Consider the following 26,428-nt stretch of genomic DNA (forward strand, 5'->3'; position numbering starts at 1 on the left):
AAGAAGTTATGTGTCAAGTATATTGTATGCTACACCGTTAAGTTAGCTGAATAAACATTCTGTGTAACGATAAATTACATTTATACTGAGTTATCCAATCACTGCGCTGAAGGTGATAAGAAAGTCAAGGGTTCTAACATCTTCAGCAAGCCAGCCAGTAGGTGTAAAGGTGATTGCAAAATGTAAGAATCCCTTTGGGAAAGTGACAAAATTACCCTATAATGAACTGATCAAGAAGAAGGCAGCTCTACACAGCAGAAGAAAAGACATGGATTCACACTTCAAATCCCTCAAGTAATGAGAAAGGCTACAGGACACTCCTCAAAGTAAAAAGTAAAGGATAACTGAAAAATGAAAATTAATCCAAATGACTAAGTAATCTAGACTTCAATAAAGAGGATGTCATCAGGTTTGGTGAATTGGGAGTGGACAGGTCCATACATATCCTACATCATAAGGGCACGAGTGCTAACGTTTAAATAAGGTAATTGTTATACCTAGGCATAAGACCAAGATTGTGTAGATAAGGAAACAGATAAATAAATGTAAAAATTAAGATGAGTTATGGGATATTAACTGTAAAATCCTAAAATGATGCTCATTTAATTCTGACAGTAACGGGACATTTTAAGCATACTTGCAAACTCTACCGGAGATTCATGAGTCTTTGCATGCATGATGACACTGATAGTCTGGTGAAAAAACACATGATCAATGTCGTCCAGGGCATGTTGCTATAGAACCGTGATGGGCAGCCGGTGAGCTTTTAACTGCGGCCCTCAGCTTTATGCCCCCAATTTATCATCTTCCCTGATATACGTCATGCATTTAATTTTATATCATGTGTGGGGTCAAAGGAGCATGTTATGGCATATTGGTTTGAGTGACATGAGAATGCAAAAGTCATTTTGGGTCTGTTTTTATTACTGAGATTAAGGATAATGTGCAGCCCATTTGAAGGCTGGAGGGTCCCACATGAAGTGTATCAGGTTGCCCATCACTACTATAGAAGCCAGCAGTGCCAATGTTCCGAGGGCCAGGAGCTGCTGCATGGTTAACTATGCTGGCAGTGTCCCTGCCGCTTAAAAGATTCACCACGCTCAAATTACGTGACGCCACTTCTTATTGCAACAGCATACTGGTTTACCAATCACATATAAGGGGATAGATGAGTGTCAGAGTCTGAAAGGACTCGACATGACACTACGATGTCTGTCAGTTAAGTCACGTCTCTCAACTGCAATTACCAAGAAGACTAATATCTACAATCAACTTACAAGGTATGGCTCTAGGATATTGCAAACTGAGCAAAGAGCTTCAAGCATCCAAGTTGCATGTTGCAACATGGATGTCTGATGCATTTTACTCATGTAATGAGTTTTATTAATTGGGTCAGTCAACCTGAATGTGTAAATGGCAGCTGTAAGAAAATATTGTTTTATAATTGCTGCTATTTCTAGTTCTATATATTTCTAATTATCTGATCTGTCCAAGTTTCCGATCAGAAAAATTGGAAGAACAAGCCAGTTTTATATTTCACTTTAAAGCTGTACTTTCGTGCTGTCCAGACACTACATTAGGGATGATAAATAAGGTCCAGGTATCCAACAACTTTAACAACTCCTTTAAATATTTTGCCTAACTCATACTCTGCTAAAAATCCTTCCCTAATTGGTAATGTTCCACCATACCTTTGCTCTTATACTTCCGAGTAGCTCTAACTAGATCTCGAAATACTCTATATAACCTGTTCCTTAGAGAGAAATTATAATTAAACATGTATGTTCTGTGCTTTTTAATATGAGGCCATGGCCAGCAATTAATATTACAAAAATAAAATATTAATATTTATTTTGTGCGTCTTTTCTTTTTATCCAAAAATATATTTATAGAAGTTTTTAGTGGGATTCCTTTAGCATGTTCATTACAGGTTACGTCCACTTCGTATCATATCTGGATACTACTAGTAACAAGTGTGCCACACTTGCCATGAATACTTTAGCAGCAGTTGGTACCACAATAACTGTACTGTAGTGGACTGCAGAGGAACAAGGTGCATAAAAATAAAGTTTGGGTCTGTGCAGTCATAATTACAGTTGTAACTGTTAGTTTTTTTTTCCGTTGGTGAACAATTGGCTGTAATAGTTCACTGGGGGAAAATGAAACATTAGCTGAAGAAAGCTATATAAATCCTAAAGTATACACACACAAATAGTGTGCTTGATATTTAAATGTTCTGCAAGTAGGTCTACTGTGGTCCTCACTCTGTCGCCATAAGCATACAGAATCCAGGGGCTATACTTGTCTTGTGTGTTCAGGACTACTGTCCCTCCATTATATGCATAAACAGTGATGCATAAGTACTGATATGTACCTGTGGAGGGGCTCTAAAAACCCTGAGATAAGACCTAGATATATGAGAAGCTACATAGGCCCAGACCTTGGAGGCTTTAAAGAATAGCTTTAACAGTGGGACTGACAGCCAGTCATTCAGGAGGTAAATATGCATCTATAATATTGTTAATATGTCACGAGCCGCGGCGGTACTCACAGCCACCGCGGCTCGCTTCCTCCTCCCCCTGGCGTCCCGGTCGTCACCTTGATGACCGGGACGCCAGGGGTATAGACACAGCCTGTGGGCTGATTAATGTAAAGGGGCTTGGTGTATTTATTGGTGAATCCTGTGGGTGTTTTCAGAGCTAGGCTCTGATTGTTGGCCACCAGTATTTAAGGCAGTGAGGTCTGCAGCCTCACTGCCGGTTATATCTTTTCTGTCACAAGTTCTGCTGACCTGCTTGCTCCTTGTTCCTGTCCTGTGGATACTCTGTCGGATTTCTCGTGTATGACCCCTTGCCTGGATTTGGACCCTGCCTGTTTTGCTCGTGACCCTGACCTTTCTCACCTGTACCTTGGACCTTGCTACCGTGCCTGTGACCTCTGACCTCGGCTTGTTTGTTGGATACGCTGTCTGCTGCCGGCCCTCGACCCTTGCCTGGACTTCACTCCACTTTCCCTGGGTTCTCCCCAGCCGGTATTTCATGACCCTCTGTTAGTCTGCGGCCAAGTCTGTCCCCACCACTAGGGGCAAAAGTGAGCACCAGACTTTCGGAGCAGACTCCGGGTTTTGTTGTACCGGCTGGAGGGGTTCCTAACATAATAAGGAGGAGTTTATAACAAATTCACTTACTGTATTTGAAAATATAAAACAAGGAAAGCCAGTTACAGAAGTTTGCTTGGGAAAATTGTTTGCCTACATACCTAAATATCCTTCTACATTAACACACAAAGATTAATATGAGTCAGACTTCGATAATGGACCACTATTATAAATTTTAAGTACAGGTATAAATATTCAAATGTCATTTGTGTATTACTAATTGATACCCCACAGCTTATATGCCTGAACTTTCTGTTTATCCAGTGTATGTAAGTCTCTATTTTTGACCTTCAATTAAATATTTATTAGATGCAGATATTATTTATAGTATTATGATTATTATTATTATTATTATTATTATTTTGCACATTTCTATTTATTGTGCAATATTTAAATATCTCATAAAAATTTAACCAAGGGCCTGGTATATTGAATATATATATATATATATATATATATATATATAAGTTAACCCGTTCATGATACTCATGCATTCTAGTCAAATCAAGCTACTTAAGGTGTTAAAAAGGTTCTTGTCATGCATTTGGGCCATAGCCCAGGCCTCCTCAGGGGAAGAGCGTTACTTCCCGACGTAAGCGCCCTTTTTTAACGTGGTTTTGTCCACATGTCACCACCTCATCATTCTTCTCCATCACCTCATCCTTCATTTTCATCGCCACATCTATCCAGATGTCTATCCAGAGACAGGGATCTCTCTCAGCGGTCCTGAGTATCACACTCCTCTCACTCTGTCACCCCCGGCAACCACCAACCACTCCCCACTGTCACCCCCGGAAACCACCAACCACTCCCAACTGTCACTTCTCCTTCAAGAAATATATATATATATATTTTTTAAACCTTTATAAACACTTTTAACAATTAACAAATTAAATTAACAAATTAAAAACATCTTAGTATACTTAAATTTCAGCCCTTTCTGAATTTTTTTTTCCACACACACTAAGAATTTAGTAGGTCAGTGTATAACTCCGCCCAGCAGGTGGCGCTGCAGCTTGGTTTTATTTTTTACACACACACACAGACTAACACACGCCACTAGGCTTTTATATTATAGATAGATATATATATATATATATATATATATATATATATATATATTCTTTTTAATATGATCGATAATTTACAAACAACCAGTGAATATTTATACCTGGTCTCAGAACACGCATCGAGGCACAAAATGTAAATCCGGGGATGCCAGAAATGTAGTATGTTTTAGTATGTATTACCAGTCCCAACAATGGCCTTAGCTGTGTGGAGTTTCTATGTTCTCCCCGTGTTTGCGTGGGTTTCCTCCTGGTGCTCCGGTTTCCTCCCACACTTCAAAAACATACTGGTGGGTTAATTAGCTGCTATTAAATTGCCCTTAGTCTCTCTTGATCTGTGTGTGTGTAGGTTAGGGGATTTAGATTGTAAGCACCAATGGGGCAGGGACTGATGTGAATTAGTTCTCTATGGAGCGCTGCAGAATTAGTGGTGCTATATAAATAAATAAATAGATGATGATGATAAAATGCATAAAATCAGACAGACAAGTGTCTAAGCCACACATAATTTACATAAAGGGCTGTTTTATAATACTGGGTATTTGTCACTGTAATACATGCTAGTAGTATGAAGCTGTAGTTCTGTACATGCTGAACATTTATGCTGCACAGAAAGGATTTATATGCTGGTCATGTTGCTTATTAAATACTGGAAATTGGTGGCTCTATTACATGTTGGACATATGGGGCTCTATTAAATTATGTAAACTTGAGGCTGAATTATACGTTGGATATTTAGGTTTGCATCATAAACACATAACTGGGGAACGCATGATGTGTGTAGCAGGGATCTGCTTCATAAACAATTAAACATTAATGTATTTCATGTGCATATTCCCCAGATGACAATAAAATGATTTTTGATTTATTGTTATTTTGTTTTCTGCTTGATTCTAACATATCTGTGAGCTGGAAATTTCACTTGACATGTCTGAATTCAGATTGAAATACAGCAGTCAGGGCTATCACTTTCCCATTTACTTCTCAATTTACCACAATGGAGCTTGGCCGGCGACCAAGCTTCTTATTTTTTTTCACTGTTGCAACAGTGTATAGCTCTCTATAAAGGAGTTAATCCCTAGTGCTCCAGGGAAGCAGATCCTTTTAAATCTTGTTTTTGACCATTTCAACCTAAGCAAAAAATGAACATTTTCAGATCATCTTATTGTCAATAAAAGGATATGGATTTAAACAGTAATTATTTTTTATTATCATGACATGTATTTATATAGTGCCACCATATTACGCAGCGTTGTAAAGAGAATAATTAATCATTCAGATCAGTCATACCTGTCAATAGTTACAGAAACATATTCTGAGAAACAAATTCTGCAGGCTGCAATAAAGATTAAGAACCAGTTCTATATGACAGCCATGCCCAACTAATGACCCACATTAAATCCAAAAGAAATATGGACACTAAAAGGTATCAACCAAGAACCATAATCATAAAAAAAAAGATAAAAAATGTATAAAATAAAATAGTACACTGTTCACACCAACAGCCCCCAAACCTCAACACAGCTCCTACAAATAAGATTCTGCTATCCTAAAACAATAGAGAATTAGCAAAAAAAGATTTGTCCTGCTGCAGTGAAGCTAGGCGACCTTGGCCAAGTCTTCATTATAATTGAAATCACTGCTGCTGTTGCACTACAAGAAGCAGTGTGGTTTAATGTAAAAAGGCTGTGACCTTCTTGCTTAAAATCACAGTGCCTTCATTGTCTGAAACTGCTTGCGTTTTATTGGACGGAGCACTTCCTCTCCTTTGGCTTTCAACATTAGAGTGGGGTTCTTATCCCTGCTAATGCAGAGACACCACTAACACTAATTAAAAATCAGAGATGGGATTTAAAGAAGGTAGGCTTGGGGGTCTGTTAGCATGAGAATGGACATTAGGCTATGCTTGGTAAAGGAAGTGTATTGTGGGTATGTGGTGGCCAATAACATGATGTACTGGTCATAAGACATGAGGTTATGAAGCTTGCTATGTTGGGCACAGGGTTGTGTATGATTGGTATAGGACATTGGTGGGCATGAGGCTTTTATGCGGAACACAGGGCAGTGCATTATGGGTACAGAACTGTGATAGACCTGAGCTATGCTGGGCGCAGTCTATTGTATATTGTAGGCAAGATGATTTTACGCTGAGCACAAGCAATATAAGTTAGGCAGATGACTGTGTTGGACATGAAGGTTGTTATGTGGGCATGGGGTGAGGTATAGTGTGCATGTGACTGTGGTTGCTATGGTTATCTTATGCTGGACACAGGACAGTGCACTGAGGACACAGGACTGCTATGGTAATGAGGCTATGCTATGGGCAGCATAAATTAAGCAGGAGGCTGACATGCTACACACAAGGCAGCACATGGTGGACATAAGATTATGGTGGATATGAGGTTATTAAGCTAGGCACAGAGCAGCATATGGTGGGTATAAGACTGCTGGGTATGATACTACTATGTTGACATTAGGATATATATGATGTAACATAGGATGTCATACATGGACATGCGTTTGTTATATTAGGTACAGGTATTATATTGTGGCCATGTGTCTATCAAGCTGGGCACTTGGCTCCATACTGTGAACAACAGAGGCTATTATTCGCAGTTTATGACTGTGTATGTTGGGCATCATCATTGTTTATTGGTAAGTCACCTCAAACCTCTGCAGTCCTAGACAGTCAGTATGGCAAGTCATACAAAATACAAACTATAAATAAACACAGAATAAGTATATATGAGGTTGATGTAGGAGGTGTAGACTTGAAACAGAACGTAGTGAGGGCCTTGTACATGACAGCTTACAGTATAGAGGTAGGGGGCAATGCTGGGACAATAGGAGCTAGTGCAAATCAGAGTGGAAATGGTACAGTAGCTGGTAGAACAGTCAGAGGTAGTAGTAACAAGTGGGACTAGGATAGGCTACAGTAACAAATAAGTGAAACGTGGGGGAATCTTGTTAGGTGGGATATGGTGCTCCATAAGTGGTGAGCAGAATGGAAAAAAGACTTGGGGATATAGTTACTAAACTGGGGGTTTGAAAAAGTGGAGATGTTGCCTATAGTAACCAATCAGATTCTAGCTATCGCTTATTTAGTACATTTTACAAAATGACAGCTAGAATCTGATTTGTTGCTATAGGCAACATCTCCACTTTTTCAAACCCGCAGTTTAGTAAATATACCTCTTGGAGGGTGGAGTGAAAAGTGGTTATCACAGAGGAGCAAAGGCACAGGTCAAAGTCAGCTCTAAGAGGGCGAGAGGGAGAGATATATAAGATCAGAGATATATATAAGGGGAAGGGGGATAGGTGTTGAGAGCTTTGAAGATGGGGTGTCTGGCTTGAATTGAATTCTGGAGGTATTTGGGAACCAGTCTAGGAATTTTCAGAGTGCTGCAGCAGATGAGGAGCAGAGAGAGAGGAAGATCAAGCATGGGGCATTTGTAGCATAAGGTGTGATGCTAACTGGTCTGTTACGCACAGTAATTATTTTTATGCCATATGATTCACTTACATACACAGAGCCATAGTGCTACATTTTTGGTCCATATGTAATAACGTGGTAACAGCTGTGACATAGGATTTCAGAGCAGGGAGGAGAAGAAAGCAAATCACAATCGACTTAATATCATTACCATTAGTGCACACCCTTGCTTGTTGCCGATCCACAACGGATGGCTGCACAAAGAAAGCGGTCTGAACACAAATGGAGGAAAGAGTGGGAAAACGCTGCTGTTTCCTCTATATTTGCCTTGATATATTCTTTAGCTGTACTGTGTGCCATGCAGTTCTATCCACTTACACTCTACCTTACTATAACTAAATATTATGTGCTGTGGCATTCAGCCCTCTATGATGTAGCTCTGCAAAACTAAGAGAATTACACAGCAACATCGACAATGCTTGTCTGAATGCTCACTAATAGAACATAGAACCTCACTGCTTCTCTTGCCACTTATCTATGACCATTTGAAATCTGAATCACTCTAATTAAGCAGGACAGATGTCACAAGTTCCTGCCACATTTCCAGAACCTGGTAACCGGCTGCACGTTAATTTAATATGGATCAATTATCCTCCATTGCCTTTAGCTACAGTAATTAGTGGTCTTTTTTTTCCATTAACTTTTAAACAACAAAACAAGAAGGAATTAAGTCAATGTGAATTCTGCATTAACTCATTAATGTACCTCTACTACTTACAAAGTGTAGAGCAGGATTTTTGGAATGGTGAACGTTAATTTTGTACATTCTTTAGATTAGAAATAATATTTGCTGTAAGTATAAGGATACAGAAGGGAAAAGGGGGAAGATTTACAATAAGTGGACAAAATCAACAGGTATCTGCTCATGTTATATACAGTACATACTTAATGATCAAGTACAATGAATAAGATGATGTACATCAAAATGCTGCTAATAAACATAAAATGAAAGATGGAAGGGCAAGGTTAGTGGGAAAGACGAGAATGGCTGCGTTGGGAAGGTACATGTCCCGCGTAGAGCTGACCAGTCAGGTACATAAAGTGTGTTATTCTGGGAGATAAATGTCAGGGCTGGCCCACATATATATTATCACTGTCCTGGATATAGTGTGTTATGTTTTCCATATAACCAAGCTAGGTGGAAAGTTAGAACATCAAGATCTTGAGATGATGCCTTCAACTGCATTTAAAAGATCTGAGAGAACTTCCTTTTTATATGCAGGTAGTAAATCAAACCTCAAATTTAAAAACATTAGTCCTCATAGCAAGTCAAGTATTGAGTTCAGGGGACAGATCTAAAACAACTGGCTCTAGTCATGCCACATCTCAAACAGAGCATATGCAGTTTGTCTTGTACAGTCTAGATAGTTTTTTTGTAGTTAGTTTCTTGTATTTTGAGCTAGGTGAAGAATTTGTAGTAAACAAGCCACCTTCTCTCATACTTCTTTAGATACGTTTCAGACCAGATAACTGACCTCAGCAAGCAAGAGGGCATCTTCCCCACAAGAGGGCTGTATACCTGTGATATAACTTGTGCTTTACCTGTGATATGACGTGTACTTTTTCTCTGCCAAATAAGCACAGAGGACACAAAGAGAGTTGAACGTTAGTATCTTTTTTGCATAAAATAAGCATATTCATACTGCGCAAGCACACGATAGATGCTCACGCATAAGTCTGTATGCAAGTTCATCTGCATCTTACACTTACACATCTCTCCCTGCAAAAGTGTCAGACAGGCTGGGATGGTCCCACTATAACAGGGAAACTCACAGTGTGGGGTCCCAGAGTCATAGTGGGACACAGCCCCAGCATGTTCAGCATGGGGCTGAATTCCCCAGGGAACTCAGGCCCACAAAAGAAATGCCGGTTGGGGTAATAATGACATTTTTATATGTGGCACTACTGGTCCCAGCAAACCCTGGCAGCCATAAACTGAAGGCATCTGAGGGCATGTGGAGGGCATTTTATGACAAGTGGGGGTTTGAGTGCTTGCGTGGGCATGTGAGGCATTTTGGTGATGGGGTTGCTGTCATCGTTTTGGGGCTGTTTGTTAATTCTTGAAGTTAAGGGTTATTGTGCAGACCTTTTGAATGTTGGAGGGCCACACATGCAGCCCTTGGAGTATGTCGTGTTGCCTATGATTGTTCTAAACAAACACAAATTGCAGCAAATCATTACTGAAGCTACACAGGGCTGACAGTTGTTATTAGATTAAAATTATTCTTAATGCAAACTTTGAGATGTAGCCAATCAGCACGAAGCCAAACAACTAGATCTGTTCCCAATATGGCCAAATATGGCTTATTCATAAAGAAATGTTTAGAATACTATTTGCTAACCTGACAAATTGATGTAGTCCGAAAGTTTGCTTGTCGATGCAGCTTTCTGCTACTGGCTGCATTTCATGGATTGACTATGTTATTTCATTGTATTTCTGCATACACAGAAACAGTATAACATATACCATTTAAGTGATTCCTAGTGTGTTGTAGCAGTCTTCGCTTTCACTTTGGCCTATAAAGCCTTCGCAGTCACATTTTCGCTCTTCCAATACTTTCATTCTCTCTTAGCCTGTGCGGCTATGTATCTAAATGAGGAGAGAAGACCTCACCTACATTGACGGCCGGACACACCGATAATGCATGTGTCACATTTTGAGAAACAGTACCTGTAATAATTATTACCTGCCTCTATAGACACCCCTCTATTAAAGAAAATGTCTCTTATCTTCCTAGGACACCAGGGGGCTGTGATAGAATGTTTTTACACCCTTCCCTATTCAGGCTCAATTACCATGAAGTCTAATGGTTTACCTCTTTTTTATGCCTTTACCCTAATGGGTAAAGTAAAACATGCCTCTGTGCATACAAAAGTATGTTTTCCCGATCAACGCAGTTTGATTTCTACTTGGTTCCTGCAGCTTCTTATCTCGAATGCTCCAGTAGAATTTTTTATTTCACTAACTATAACGAACATGTTTTGTTATGTTCATCCACAGCTAGCCGATTTGTGAATTCATTAACATCTAGTCTATCTCCAGATTTTACTTCTTCTACATAGAGTAACTACACCAACTGAAAGATTTACTGTTGGTCTTTTGTCTGATTCTTTCCATTTAACAATCTGATCTGCAGAAAAATGATGGAGTCATTATATGCTAAAACACTCTGGACTATCATTATCCTATTTGTTCATCTGCCATGCACTATCCAAGTGACTTATTTAATCCACTTGTTGAGGCTAAACATCCTGTTCTAAATGGACTTTACGTAATAAGTTTCATGAGCAGATATTGAGAAACTCTTCCAAGCCCTCAACATGGGTAACATCCAGCGAAGTGTGTAATCGACAAACTCATCTGTGTAGTCAGATGAAACCACTGGGCAACTATGTTGCTTTTGGAAAGAAAGAGCTGGACAACGGACCAGGGCAGATTTGCATTGAGGACACAGTTAGATGAATATTCCAATGTTCTACAGCATCACTCTCTGGGACACACAATGTGACCTCAATGTAAGCTCATGTTGCAGAGAATTTTGCGCATTAATGCTATCTAAATAAATTTTAATGCAATGCAAGTGTATCATATACAAAGAATCTGTGCACGAATAATGAGAATTAAAAAGTAATTTTAATGGAACATGTAGCTTAATATAATAAATCATCACCCATAACAAATATATTCTTGATATTACTGCACCAGTCAACATACATAAGGTATAGAATTACTTCTATAAATCATGTCAAAGTGGTGTCCTTGATTTCTGCTTAAAATATATGGTAGCGACAGGTAGAGCCTGAATAACGTATACTATGATATTGTAGAATTTAGGAGACATTGCTGCACAGGTACCGTAACTATACTGACAGTCAGTCTGTCAGTGTTCTAGTACAGTTTATAAAATTAAAGAAGTTGTCTGATTGGTTGCTATGACCAAGAATATGAACTGTAGGTTAGGCGTCAGGAGCAGTTAGCATGTTCAATGCATTGTGTCCTCTGGTATATTAGTCAATCAAAATGATGATAAAAGTATGTTAAATACCTTTGCAAAGTCCCGGACATCAAATAAGTCAAATGCTTCAAACAGGTCACTTTTCTTCATGTTGAAAGACTCGCAGCACACAGCAAGGAAAGTCCGGATATTCTTTAGACACAGAAACTAAAAAGGATGGAAAAATATCAATAAACAAACTGCATAAAATCTACAACATGTATTATAATATATATCTCTCATATCGGTCGGGACATCCAGCAGAATAATGATTAAGGACATCATTACTGAATGCAGTTAATAAAGGTTACCAATCTTTTATGAAACCTACATGAAACAACTGTTGCAAATTTGCAAGTCATCAGCACTTTGCGTTAGGTACAAAATAATGTCTAAAGTACATGCAATATGTTCAGTGATAACACAGAAAGAAATACCATGGAAATAAAATGGTGTGTTATATATTATATTACATTTAACATTAATTATTTTATTTCAAACAATATAATGGTACTGGGAGGGCAGGTGATATTGCTGGACATTGTGCTGTGGTTACTGAGCACCTCTGACAGTTCCTGCCTCTTCTGTGCCACCTATTCAGTTTCTAATCAACTTCGTGATTTTGTCACTGTAGTGTGTGTTACATGGCCAGTGACCTGTAATGGCTGGTGCATATCTATATCTATATATAGAAATATATGAATGTGTAGGGAAAATGAATGACACTGGAAGTTGTGTTGATGCACTGATAACTGGCACACCTGTTCTTGTACACAAATAGTTTCACTGCATAATGAGCAATGAAAGGGTCTGATGCATTCGCACAATCACTGCTCCTTGTGTGCTGTGCTTTTGAATATGACTCAACATCATGTACTAAACATTTCCTGTTTTCTTCAAATGTACAGCTCCTATCATTTATTTATATTATGCCACCATATTATGCAGCACTGTACGGAAAATATTTTAACCATTCACATCGGTCCCTTTCTCATTGGAGCTCACAGTCTAAATGGTCTATGACAAAAACACTAGGGTCCATTTGTTGTCAGCAGCCAAATAAGCTACAAGTCTGTTTTGAGACTGTGTGGTGATACCTGTATAAACATAGGGAGGTATTACCAGATAGAGCCCAGAGTGGATTAACACCCATGGCCCCAGTACAGAGAGGCAACATCACAATCACTATCACACCAGGCGACCTGTGGCCAAAAACTAGCACCTTCATATCTCATTGGTTTACTTAACCAAACTGTACCCTTACTTTTACCTATAGTTAGTTTACTGTGCAGACTATTTGGTGTTTAAATCAAAATGTTTTGATGTTTTAAAGAATACCTTTCAGCTCATTGTAGCTTATTTTAATATATTGCACACCTAGAGAAAGGTCATTTTAATGATTTAAAAATGCTCCAAAGAATAATATGACTATGAACACAAAAACCCATGTGCAGCATGGAAAACCCAGCTCAGTTGGCAAAAAAACGAATTGCATGTTGTCACATAATAGCTTTTGTGCACAAACAGACCACTCTGTCCATAAGTGAACCTGCTTCCCACCTCCCACGTCATAAAATTGTATCTGGAAATTATATATTGATATTTAACAGGCTGAAAGGAAGTTATACAAACTAAAACTAAGCAGATGATCTTGAGATACTGAACCTCTTGCTCTATGCAGAAACATTGGGGATTTACAAAGCCACACTGGACAGCATGCTGTACAGTGTACTGTATGCAAAAAGTTAAATATTTAACATTTATACAGTGACGTATAGTGACACTGAGCATGCACAGTGATAATCATAATAATAGCACTTATGAAAGGTAATGATATTGAACAGAAAGATCCGTATAACAGTATAATGTATAGTGAACACGTAGATCTGTATGAGACAGAATAGGACCAGAATAGGACCAGATTTTGAATTTGAGCAGTAGAAAGTCATTGGAAATGAGTACATTACTAAATCAGTATCTATACTAAAACACATATTTGCCTTTTTGCCATAATTGTGCAAGAATTTTAGGTGCGAAAAAAACTACAAGTAGTAGATAGTTAAAAACTAGCAATGACGAGCAGAACCGGAACCCCTAACATATCTTCTTTGAAAAATAATCTTTCAATCTTTTGAAATAACTGAAAACTAACATATATTATTTTCAAAACTGTATTGACCCCTGCAGCTAGCTCCCCATCCCATTCCCCTTCTTTTCTCCCCCTTTGTTCTCTCTCTCTCTCTCTCTCTCTCTCTTTTCCTTCCTTCGTTCCTCCCTTTTTATTGTTAACTTCATTCAAATAAAATTTAAGGATCTGTTGTTGGCTTATATTGTAAAGGTCAGTTTAAAGTATCATGTATGTACCATTCTCTCAATAAAATTGAATTAAAAAAAAAAAATCTAGCATAAGAAAATATGACACAGAAAGAGTAGCAACACAGAACAAATCCCACTGACAGCTTGTCAGCACCTTGGAAAAGTTACTTTCTCTCCTTGCATTACAAATATTGTAAGACTCGCTATTCTAGGAAGTGGTGCTTTAAAAGTGCCTTATGTAATCTTATCCAATTTCTCTGGTTTATTCCGATTCTGAAGATGGTGGTACTCAATAGACTCAATGCACAAGATATACTGAACACATTGATCTACAGTCTCTAGTAGCACAAGGGGGAGATTCAATTACCGGGGAAGTGCCGTAGTAGCATCATGCGGTGTGTTACTGCATGATGCTCTGGTAAAGATTTTCTCTGTCTTTTATCTCGCACCTCATGTAAGCAAAAAAAAAGCAAATTTTTTATTACTGTAACTGCCGGTAATGTGTGCACAAACATAGCAAGTAGGTTTCCACGTAACTCTTGGGGGTGCTCGACACTGGTACGACAATCTGTACTGATGATGATCATAATCAGCTCAGGTCATTGCACCAGGGGTCAAGCTCCCGTAAGACATAGACCTCCTAACATGCGTATCTGTGGCTGTGCTCCTCTGATTATACCACAATTATGTGAACACACCTCTACTGTATTCGCCCTACACTGCCTTTCCCTTCCCCCCTCCATTCCAAGTAAGATGTGTCCGAATCTGCATATAAACGAATAAGTATGCAATTTCTGAGCACAAGCACAAACAAAATAGATTATGCTCCAACTCAACATTAGGCTCAAATTTTACAAATACTAAGCATGCTCTATTTTTTTTAGCGTTGGTTAGGCACACACTATTTAGTACAGTGTATCTAACTGATACGTGTTATGTCAGTCGGCATATGCCCAGCACTGGCAGGTTTGACATCACTTTCATGAATAGGGTGTATCTAACTCATACTAATGTATCCACATGTCTTAAAGATGTGTTGTTCAAATATTACTGAATGGCAATCTATGTGTCTACAATTGTCTATGATAATCTGCCACTAGAGGTAATGCTGCATAGACTTCTATCAATGAAATTTATCTTGGCAAAATAAACAATATGGCAGGATGCCTTCTTATTAATAAATACAAACATGCAAAAAAACAGTTCTCAGTGCAGAGTCATTCATGTTCATGTTTGGCTTAATATCTGTAGAAAGATAACAGGAAAATGAAACCCAAAGACTGAATGACCTAACCCAGGGTTTCCAGCATGAAAACAGGGGAAACTGAGGATTGACATCACTGTGGAAGAGATGATACATTTACTTATGGAGGAATATAGCCAGGAAGACCGGCAGATTTAAACAATGATGATCACTGTACACATCTAAATCTCTCTCCTATGAACTGTAACCAATATGGGAAGCCTTGGTGGGTGTTATTTTCTAATACTGAAGTTTCTTACATTTTTACACTTAATGCTTTGTTAAGTTGTAACATGCCCTGAATTTGAAAGAAGAGACAGAGGTTTATACTAACCTCTACATTTGTTACAATTTACAGTGGAGCCATTTAATTATATGACACCATATTTATTACATGTTCTGTTATATGCAATGCAAACCATTCACTTGTAGTAAACATTATAGCAAAATGCTACAAACAAAACACGGCCATTTTCACCTACAGACATTATTTAATTGAATTCTTCCTACAGCCTCGTATATATAGCATTTATCGCACATTCTTAAAGCCTATAAAACTGACTTTGACGCTGGTTCAATGAGTGTTCAGAAGTGTGAACACAATAAAATACAATGGAGTTCTATGAGAATGCTCATTAACTACACGGTACACTAGGCTGCAGGGAAGGTTTCAGATATTTTAATGAACATGCATTTAACTTTCTGGTAAAGCAAGGACAAAGTTGTGTCTACACTATTAACTAGTGTGTTTAACACCCCGGTGTACGAGAAACCAAAACACATGAAACATCCAGCTCAACAAAATATATTTGCGATAGTGAATACTGTTAATCAGTTCTCTTAGAACTACAGAGCCTTTCCTATTAAAAACACATGACCTCCATCCATGTCATTAGGGTACACATTTTGAAAACTGGAATACAGAAATATACACATTTATGTGTTGCTCTTAAGTGGGGTATTGTTCTACATAGAAAGTGAAGTCCCATTTAAAGGGAAAGTAACTTTCAAAACATGCAGACTGCAGAGCTGCAACAGAGCCATACAATCTTGCATCATTTGTCTATCAGAGGCGCCCTTGATTAAATAAAGGCAGGTCAGCTGAGATTTCTGTAGTTCAGTAGGAATGGTTATGGTATTGATCTCTTTCCTATTCCTCATCTCTCTGCCGTCCTCTCTCCATCCCTCTTCACCACCCCCACTCTCAGACAGATGAATTGATTTGTATAGCCAGGCTGTGTGGACCTCTGCTAATTTGGGACCTGCATTAATAATGCACAGAGGTTTGAACTGTCTTTTCATTAAATATACCCTGTTAATCCTAATCACACAAGATATTTAACCATTTCCAGCTCAAAGGAAAATACATTTGTCATTTTTATAATGCCTGCCCTGGACGTCATTATTTTAAAACATTAAATAATATTAGTGACAACATTGTAAATTAACATTGTAGCATCTAAAGCTTACAAGACATCTAAGAGTGGAGAGATAGGCATGGCCATGAGAAAGTAAAAACAACAACAACAACAGAAAATAGATACCTGTGTTGTATATTGTTCTCTTAGAAAGCTCTGCAATCAATGGTAAATGAGTTAGCTGATCTGTGGATTGCATCTACATCTACCAGCAGGCTCTGGAACATGAGAAAGTTCCTGTACAGAGCCACTTATAGCCCATCTAGATGTAATGCAAGTGACACATGCTGATTACAAAGGACCACTACAATCTAATCGATCTGTGACCATTCAGCCAGGCACACTGAGGCCAAACTGGACAGATCCAACCAGATTGCAATGATTGAATGTAATCAGATTTGGTTGCATATGCTACACAACTACTACAACTGGCGATCTCACATATATGCAGACGGCGGTAATTAGCCAAATGTATTTTCCATTATTTGATCTATATAACCAACATAAATCTCAGTGTGTGTAACGAACATTACACAGAAGGAGCAAACCTGGCCATGTTCTCTGCAGAAGACTTTCTGTGAACATAGAATATTACACTTACTCAACATGACGCTACCACTGGGCAAGATTATAGAACAATTATATTGTGTTTAAAATAGTTGTCATCATTAAATCAGCATGTTAGGCTCAGATGACATTAACACTTTTATTTTCACAGCCATTGTTGCAGTTCAGAAAATTTGGGATTGAGAATGTTTTATAAAACTGTGCATGAGTATTGACTCACGTATTGCAAGCCAAACCCACTGGCTGGGTCAATATAAAGATTACCATAATTTGTCTGCTACCACCTGTGCACCACTCTCTAATCTCCATAACATTGTATGAAAGGACAAGGGTGAAAATTTATTTGATTAAAAAAAAAATCTTTTTCCATATTAACTGCACGTTACTAAACGCATACCCAAAATCATAAAGACCTGTAAAACTACTCTCTCTCTCTTTAAAAACATTATGATGTTATTTTATTACATCATAAGAAACTGTTATTTGATTTAGCCTGTTGTGATTTTATTTCACATATTATTTTGGCAAATCCAACTAAATCCTCTATTCTACATAACTGTACTGAATAATTGTATGAAAAGATCCTTCATCATATAACTTAATTTTCCTCTACCATCATAAAAATATATCTCCTACTGTGATATACTTCTGTCCTTACTGTGCCATATCAACATTTTATTATTCTCTTTCCCAATCACAAGATCCTGCTGCACTTTGCCGAGGAACGATTGGATATTAATTAGTAATGACTCATTAGCTAGCTCAGCTTCAGGCTCCTCTGGGAACACTCACACAGATTAAATATCAGTATATTCCCTTTGGTTGTTTGATGTTTAGAAAAACGGTGGACTGAAAATACAGATATTGGGGCATTAAGAAGAAAAATGTTTGAAACAAACATGTTTAATTATATTGTTTGCTTACTTAAGTGTATGTTTTTATGATGTTATACAACATCTAGCTACAACTAACTAAAACAAGTAATGAAAAATGAATACTAAAGAAGCAAAATATTTTGATGGTCCTCAAAACTAAATCTGATTAGTTGCAATAGGCAATATCTCCACTTTTTCAAACCCACAGTTTAGTAAATATACCCCTAAGTGTATGACTTCCATATACTGTCTGGAACCTAGACTGTGAAAATAGTCTGCCAATGCAAAGGATTTTAATTTGTAAGCTATTACTATTCACATATTGACAGTCCTTTTTAGGACATCTGGCCTAATGGGGTGATTTACTAAAGGATCTCTGTGGAGGATAGACAAGTTAAAAAAAATCTAACCTGTTTTGTGGCTCATCCATCAAACTGTCAATCATACACCTTTAGTAAATCACCTTTGAAGTGTCTATGTTTGGATTCTCCATAAGGCAGCATATTGCATTTCAGTTGTAATATTTACAATGTACATTATGAAACAGACAAGAAGCTAATTTTCCAAAAGTTGGTAATGAGTAAGGTCCTATCAATAATGTTACTACTGATATGGAGTGTTCCTCTGTCTGTCTTGACGTCTTGCTCAAGGCTAAATGTTCCATATAGACAACTCTATTCATTTTTCATTAAGCATGAATGTGAAAATAATAAATCAGAGTTACTTCTGACTATGGCAATCTACATTAGTAATGTGTGAAGTCTCCAATTGGCTTGGTTTGTTGATAATGCACCTAAAGACAATTGCCCACAGGTGCAATGGCTGAAAAAATTATGGGAATTATTACAATTGCTTGAGAGTATGACCCATTCAGCCACCTGCTGATCTCCAGGCTATGTGTCCTCACTCACCTGGATGACTGTCCATCACACAGCTGTGCTTTACTCCCTCATGCTCACATCTGCTTATGCACCTCTACTTTTGCATTGCTGCAGTTATGATACTATTCTGACTAGTTTTAGAAATTACTTTCATCGTCCACAATCAATTGCTTTTGAGCAATTGCAAGCTAAGTATGATACGTAGGTGGTATATGCTCATGCAGCTTTACATTAATGGAACCATACTATGATTTCAATAACATTTTCACAATTTGTTACTGCATGTGTAGATTTGACAACTATGAAGCAAATTAGTACAGCCAGTATGAGGTTAATTTGCATAACAATGTAGCAAGGTGAGTATAAAAGAGACTGTGGGAAGCTAAGAATAACAATAGTCATGTCTTGTAGAGTTTACATATACCTAAAGAACATTTCCAGAATACGCACATATCTGACACAAGACACTGCAAAAACATTAATTCATGCACTTATCATCTCCCGCATCGACTATTGCAATTCCCTCCTTACTGGTCTTCCCAAAGTCAGACTTGAACCCCTACAATCTATTTTGCATGCAGCGGCTAGATTGATTTTCCTTACTAACCATTTTTCCTCTGCTGAGTCACTCTGTCAGTCTCTACATTGGCTGCCTGTATTTCAACGAATTCAATATAAGATTCTTCTACTAACATACAAGGCCATCAACAAAATTGCACCGACATACATTTCCTCACTGGTCTTGAAATATCTCCCCACTCGACACCTCCGTTCTACACAAGATCTACATCTCTCCTCCACTCTCATCACATCCTCCCATTCTAGGTTACAGGATTTTTTCCGGGCTGCACCCACTTTGTGAAATTCCCTCTAGTCTTCAAACCTTCAAGCGTTCACTGAAAACCCACCTCTTCAGACAAGGTTATGATATTCCTCAACCCCCATATTAATTTCCCTAGATTACCCTATTACCATCCTCTACACAGCTAACGCAAGACAACAACCCTCTGACCAACATTGCAACACACACAGCCCACTCAATACTTTTACCTTTGCGTTCTAGCTGGTCCATTGTGCAATATGATGTAGCACATGCCCTTGTGTTTCTAATTCCCATTGTCCTATAGATTGTAAGCTTGCGAGCAGGGTTCTCTTACCTCTCTGTCTGTATGTATTACCCAGTATTGTTTTATCAATGTTTGTTCCCAATTGTAAAGCACTACGGAATTTGCTGGCGCTATATAAATAAATGTTTATGATGATTAGTTTAATCCTCCAACACACTGGTCAATAATATAGAAGCTAAAAATACTATAACAATACTAAGGATATACTGCAAACCAGTCACAACTACATTTGCTGTAAATTTAACAAAAGTAAAATGAAATAGAAATGTCTATATCCTTTCAGAAAAGATATGGCAAAATACAACAAAGCCCCACCTGAAGAGTATACAATGCAGAAGTACACAATGCCATATCTTGTGTGAAATAGCTCTTACGCCAATGAACGCAATTGCATGCAATTCATGTCTAAACGCAAATGACACGACTGCCTACGACTTGAAGTGCGAAATAGAGGAGAGAAGGGACGGATGATCATAGGCAATGTACAGTAAGGGCGTGCCGAGGGCGCAGATGCGACCAATTCAAGTCCTGGATTTCTCTTAACGGGGAGAATGGACGGAGTATAGGAAGGGACATGAGGGCGCTCTAACCTTGTAAAAGGCTGACCATACATGCAGTGGAATAGATGGGAGCGGGTGGGCGCCAGTGTTTTCTCTCATTCAGGGCATTAGAAAGTCATTAGCTCTACATAAACATATACATGTGATTAACTAATGACTCTTTAGTTATCTAAAATATTAGCAGGCGTCATTATCTCTACCAGTCTTTGAATAGGCATGCTTAAGACATACATGCAACATTCTTATATTGAAAATTGGGACATTTTAAGACATGTTTCCTAACTTTCACCAGACCATTCCCTCATATTGAGAGGCCACATACCATTTTTGCATAAAAAAATCTGTGTTTTAATGCAAAAAAATTTAACTCTTTGAGTGGTATGCAATGGTTTATTATAAAAACATACGCTTTTGTGCTTTTTGTAGATACAAGTAATATTAAAACACAGCTGACGCACTCATTTGATCAAATTTCATTTAGTTATTATGGTATCTTTTTACACTATTTGACATCCATTGTATATCATCATCATCATGTATTTATATAGCGTCACTAATTCCGCAGTGCTGTACAGAGAACTCATTCACATCAGTCCCTGTCCCAATGGAGCATACAGTCTACATTCCTTAACACACAGGCAGACAGAAACACAGACTAGGGTCAATTTGATAGCAGCCAATTAACCCACTAGTATGGTTTTTTTTTGGAGTGTGGGAAGAAAACCGGAGTACCTGGAGGAAACCCATGCAAGCACGGGGAGAACAATGAAACTCATAACCCCAGTGCTGAGAGGCAGAAGTGCTAACCACTAAGTCACTGTGCTGTCAGCACAATCCTCAACTACCAAAGTCCAATTTGGATTAGTAGAGTGTGTATATAGTTAATTTACACTTCAAGTGGATTACCCAGCCCATTGTGGTATTTACAAACACCACACAACACTAAAACCTGTAATAAAACACAGTATTGTCGGGCATCAAGGTAATATTATTATTGTACAAACTATATTATTCTATAATATATTGTATTCCTTGATCATTAAGAATATCTACATTTTCATAAGCAAACACTTCTCTACATCATTCATTTGCTATGTTTACCATTGAGGGCCCTGCTGTTAGAGAGCAAATATATGGTATGTGTTGTGTATAGAACACCAAGCTTCCTAGATCTACAACTAAGAATCCATATGTTATCCTATTATCTATTCTGTCACTCTATTTTATTAGCAAAGAGCCTTCCTATTGATTACATGTATTATATTTGAAAAGTCAAAAGATAGAGCTTTATCTGACACGGACAAAGTCATAAAAATAAACAATGATTTATTTAAATCCCCATAGGAGTTTTGTCATTGGCCTACACACTTCCCTCTTCACTTTAAAGGCTGTGCTTTCAGCAAAGTGCCCGTAGCATACATATTATTGGTGGAAGTCAATGTCATTTGCCAGTTTATTATATCAGTTATTACTAGATTAGGAGGAGGAATTAGCTGATTCTGGTCATTCCACATACAGCTTAATTAGACAGCAAACCAGGAAATCTCCTACAGACTGGACAGAAATCTAGGCCCATTACCCATTGTTATAAACAAGAAAATTCAATAGCAATATCTATCAAAGAAATTATGTTTTACACAGGAAGGAAATTGTCATCTGTGGCTCAATGACTGGATATTAAGGGGTATTATCATCTATTTTCAATTGTGCAAAACTACCATTTAAAAGAAAGATGAAAAACATTCTTACGATTTTTGGTAAAAGTATCTTCACACAGCAGGTAAAACAATTACTTTTTTGACAATAATTAAAGAAATATGTATTTAAAAACGTATTGACTGTGCTGATATTAACTGATTTTGACTAGGACCGATATATAGAGAAAAGGTGACCCCTGAAAATGTATACTACTGTTAGACAGGTGCAGCACTGCATACCAAAGTACATTAAAGACTAAGACCACCGTGGACTTACATAAAATGGGCATGATAAACTTAAAGCACTTATTTTTCAAATAAGATTTCTATCCTATATTTTATTGCTTTATTTATTTAGTAGATTCTTGCTAACAGGGCTGTCCAAGTGGTATATTTATCAACACCCTTACAAAATGAAGATTTTCTATCATTCTTTCACCAGCACTTATAATAAACTGTCACTGGGGCAACTCAGCAATAATGGCGTATATATATATATATATATATATATATATATATATATATATATATATATACATTGGCGCACGCAGGGGGGTTTCTGGGTCTCCAGAAACCCCTCCCCTCCGCTAACGAAGTGCCCCACACAAAGAAGCTGTCAAAGAAGCATCATGCGCAGCAGCTCTCTCGCGTGCGCCCCTGATATATATATATATATATATATATATATATATATATATATAAAAATACAGAAATGGAGGTTGCTTAATCAATTTATAGGTTCACAGCAGGAGCTTGAAAGGGCGGCGTTATCCAGAAAGGAGATAAAACAGAGAGAAATCCCCCAGCAACTGTGTACCAGTAGAGGGTCTGCTATTCTACTTTTACATAAAAATGCAGAATTGTCAGTTACACACATTTACAAATATATGGTAAGCCAAGGCGCTTCTGCTGATAGTTGGGCCCTAACTCTAAACATTGAGAGTCTTTATATATTGGGTCATGCAGTCATGTTTTTATGTACAAGTAGAATAGCAGCTCTTTAACTGGTTCATAGCGGTGTTGCTGGGTGATTTATACCTATAAATTGATTGAGCAACTGCCATTTCTGTATTGTTGTTTTGTTGTTTGTGAGGCATGTTTGTTATCAGTAGGGAGTGCTGGTCCTCTATTACCATTTGGAGGCTCCTGGGGTACCTCTCTGTACTTTAGCTCTCAATTTAAAAATACATGAATGTATGACCCAATATACAAGGACTTTCATTGTGTAAAGTTAGGACCACCCTTTTAGCAGAAGCACCTTGACGGGGCAGATGGCTTACCATACATTTGTAAATATGTGTAACTGAGAATTCTGCATTTTTTATGTACACACAGAATAGCAGCTCTATTACTGGTATTACTGGTTCACAGCGCTGTTGATGTCGGATATATATATATATATGTATATATATATATATATATATATATATATATATATATTAGGGTGATTACAAAAAATCTTTGTTTGAAAATGACAACCACCAACCCACCGAAATGTGCCATTATGTCAAAAAACATGACAGTAATTTTTATTTTGAAATCACATTATATTTAGAACTTGCACAACTCAACCACAGTTTATAATATGACGATTACATTGCGATAATGCAGAAGGTAATTTGTTTCATAACATATTAAATATTAATGTTTTTTTCATCAAATATTTGAAACAATCACCAAGTTTGCGTTAGTCACTTTGATATTGATCTCTTGATGGCAACAGTTTTTCTTGGCGTGCAGAACTTACTGCGATGCTCCTCCATGACCTGCAAAAGGAACTGCTTCTGTTCCTCGTTTCGTGTTAGCGAAGCATTGAATTCTTAGATCAGTGCCATACCTCTCTCAGCAAGATCATTTACTACCTTCACTGAGTCTGCAGTCTTCTGACTGTTTTGGTTTGATTCAAGATTTTGCTATTACGAGAATTTTGAACAAACTCAGCGTTGATCTTGTGATGAAGTTATGTAAACCCATTGTTGCTGGCTGAACTGGTGGAATACGTTTTAGAGGATTGTCAGATCCATCTGAGTGTTTGATAGCAACAGCCATAAGTTGTTTTTTTTTCTGTTGACACTTCATCATCAAAGAAACTGAAACCGACCAGTATTTCTGAAAGATACCATTGATGGTTGTTAAATGCCTTTTTGGCTACCGTTGCAACTTCTTTGTTTGGATACACAGACAGTGCATGTAACAAGGCAAGGTCATTCCTTGGAGCTGCAGTTGGTGATGAGCTCCGGAACCAGTATCTCACATAAATGGCAGTAATGAACAGACAAATTTCCTGCAGATGATGCCAAACTTTGTCACAGTACGATATCCCATGAGTCTTCCGTGACTGTCTGAATCCTGGCTGCTGTGGATTGTACTGGTTGCAGAACAGCCATGATGTGGCCCGAGCCATCCAGTGAGCCTGATGGATAGCTCCAAGAAACATGAAATGTACTCCACGTGGAGGAATGCCTCCCAAGAAAATTATGGTGAATTCCAATAGCTCACAGTAATCATCTCTCGGTTGGAATTTCTCCAAATGAGCAACTGCAAACTTAATGATGTCATCTTTCCTGGGAGCAACCACAGCTGATGTCTTTTCATCTTTAATTGCTGTGCTGAATGAAGCTTGATTGATTCTAGGCCAAAAGTCTCAGAAGTGGACGAAAAGCTCCATGTTTGGAGATTTAGAAACATCATGGATACTGAAGACGTTTTCCAGCAATATTTCAGAGATGTGATGTTGACAAGCCAAATTTAGTAGTGGTCGGCCAATCTCAGACTCCAGCAGCACACATACTTCATTTCACTCCAGTGTTAGATGCTGTGGTATCAAAACATAGCCCTTGGATGTTGTCCCGCAATCCCCACTCATCTATGGTCTCCACCATTGCCTTAGTCATAGTTTTTGCGGTTCCACCCTGAAGTTTTGGAACTGAGAGCAGCTTTATTAACCCGTTTTTGGGGAAACACGATAATAACAATGAATATCTCCCATATTATATTACTCATTAACATGACTGCAGTGCATTAGGTTATTAATGTCCACTTCTATTTGTTCCTGCAATTATACAGCATTAATAGAAATATTTATCATGCATATTTCTAACATAAATTGTTTATTGGCAAAGTCACTATGTCTGATATTGTGGAAAATAACATAAAACTTGGACCATCTTGTGGAAGTTGAAAATATGCACTGAATAAAAAAATATTTATGATGCAATGTCAGTATACCAAGTGGAACCGAATGATGGGTTGGAGCAGTATGAAAAAAAAAATAAAAAAAAATTGGCCATTGGAGATGGAATCACCCTAATATATATATATATATATATATATATATATATATATATATATATATATATATATATATATATATATATTTATATATATATATATATATATATATATATATATATATATATGCATTAGCTGCACTTTAAGAGTTCTTCAATGGTTAACCTAATGTATAGTCAGTTCATGATTTGCTAGTTCTTTGGATACAGTTAATAAACAATGTCAGGTCCGTTCATGACGCAACTGGTCTACAAGGAACAGGATAGGCTGAATTTAGAGAAAATGAAAACCAATGCGTGACATCCCCCAGTTCAGGAATGTAGTGGTTTATATAAAATGCCTGCAAAGAATAAAAATGATATTAAACAGATGAAAGAAAAGAAACAGGATGTAGAATGATGTGTTTAATATCATAAAGAGATAGATAGGTGTTGTGTACATTATGTGTCTGCATTAAGAGGCTACAAAAGACAGAAACCAAATGGCAAAACCCACATGTGTGAAACTAGTAACTAGTATCTTTGGATAGCATATTATATTACATTGGAGAAACAATTGTTAATAATGTAAAAAGCTATAAAAGCATTTTGTAAAGTGAATTACATTTTATAGTTGTTCCCGAGGTAAATAGCTAAACTTCATCTTATATATAAAACGAAAAAATGTACTTGTTCTCTATGTAACGTATATTTTGAAATTATTTATAAACATTCTGTAGCATGTGTGAGAATAAGTCATTGT

General features: G+C 37.6%; 1 protein-coding gene across 1 annotated transcript in view; it reads right to left on the bottom strand.

The window, feature by feature from the left end:
* Positions 1–26,428, bottom strand: part of VAV3 (vav guanine nucleotide exchange factor 3) — a 191,007-nt gene that overhangs the window by 120,399 nt on the left and 44,180 nt on the right. The window contains exon 2 of the mRNA XM_075182568.1: positions 11,764–11,880. Coding sequence (XP_075038669.1) covers positions 11,764–11,880 — 117 coding nt within the window. The remainder of the gene's footprint in view (positions 1–11,763; positions 11,881–26,428) is intronic.

The sequence above is a fragment of the Mixophyes fleayi genome, chromosome 8, assembly GCF_038048845.1.
Source record: "Mixophyes fleayi isolate aMixFle1 chromosome 8, aMixFle1.hap1, whole genome shotgun sequence".
Classification (NCBI taxonomy): Eukaryota; Metazoa; Chordata; class Amphibia; order Anura; family Limnodynastidae; genus Mixophyes; species Mixophyes fleayi.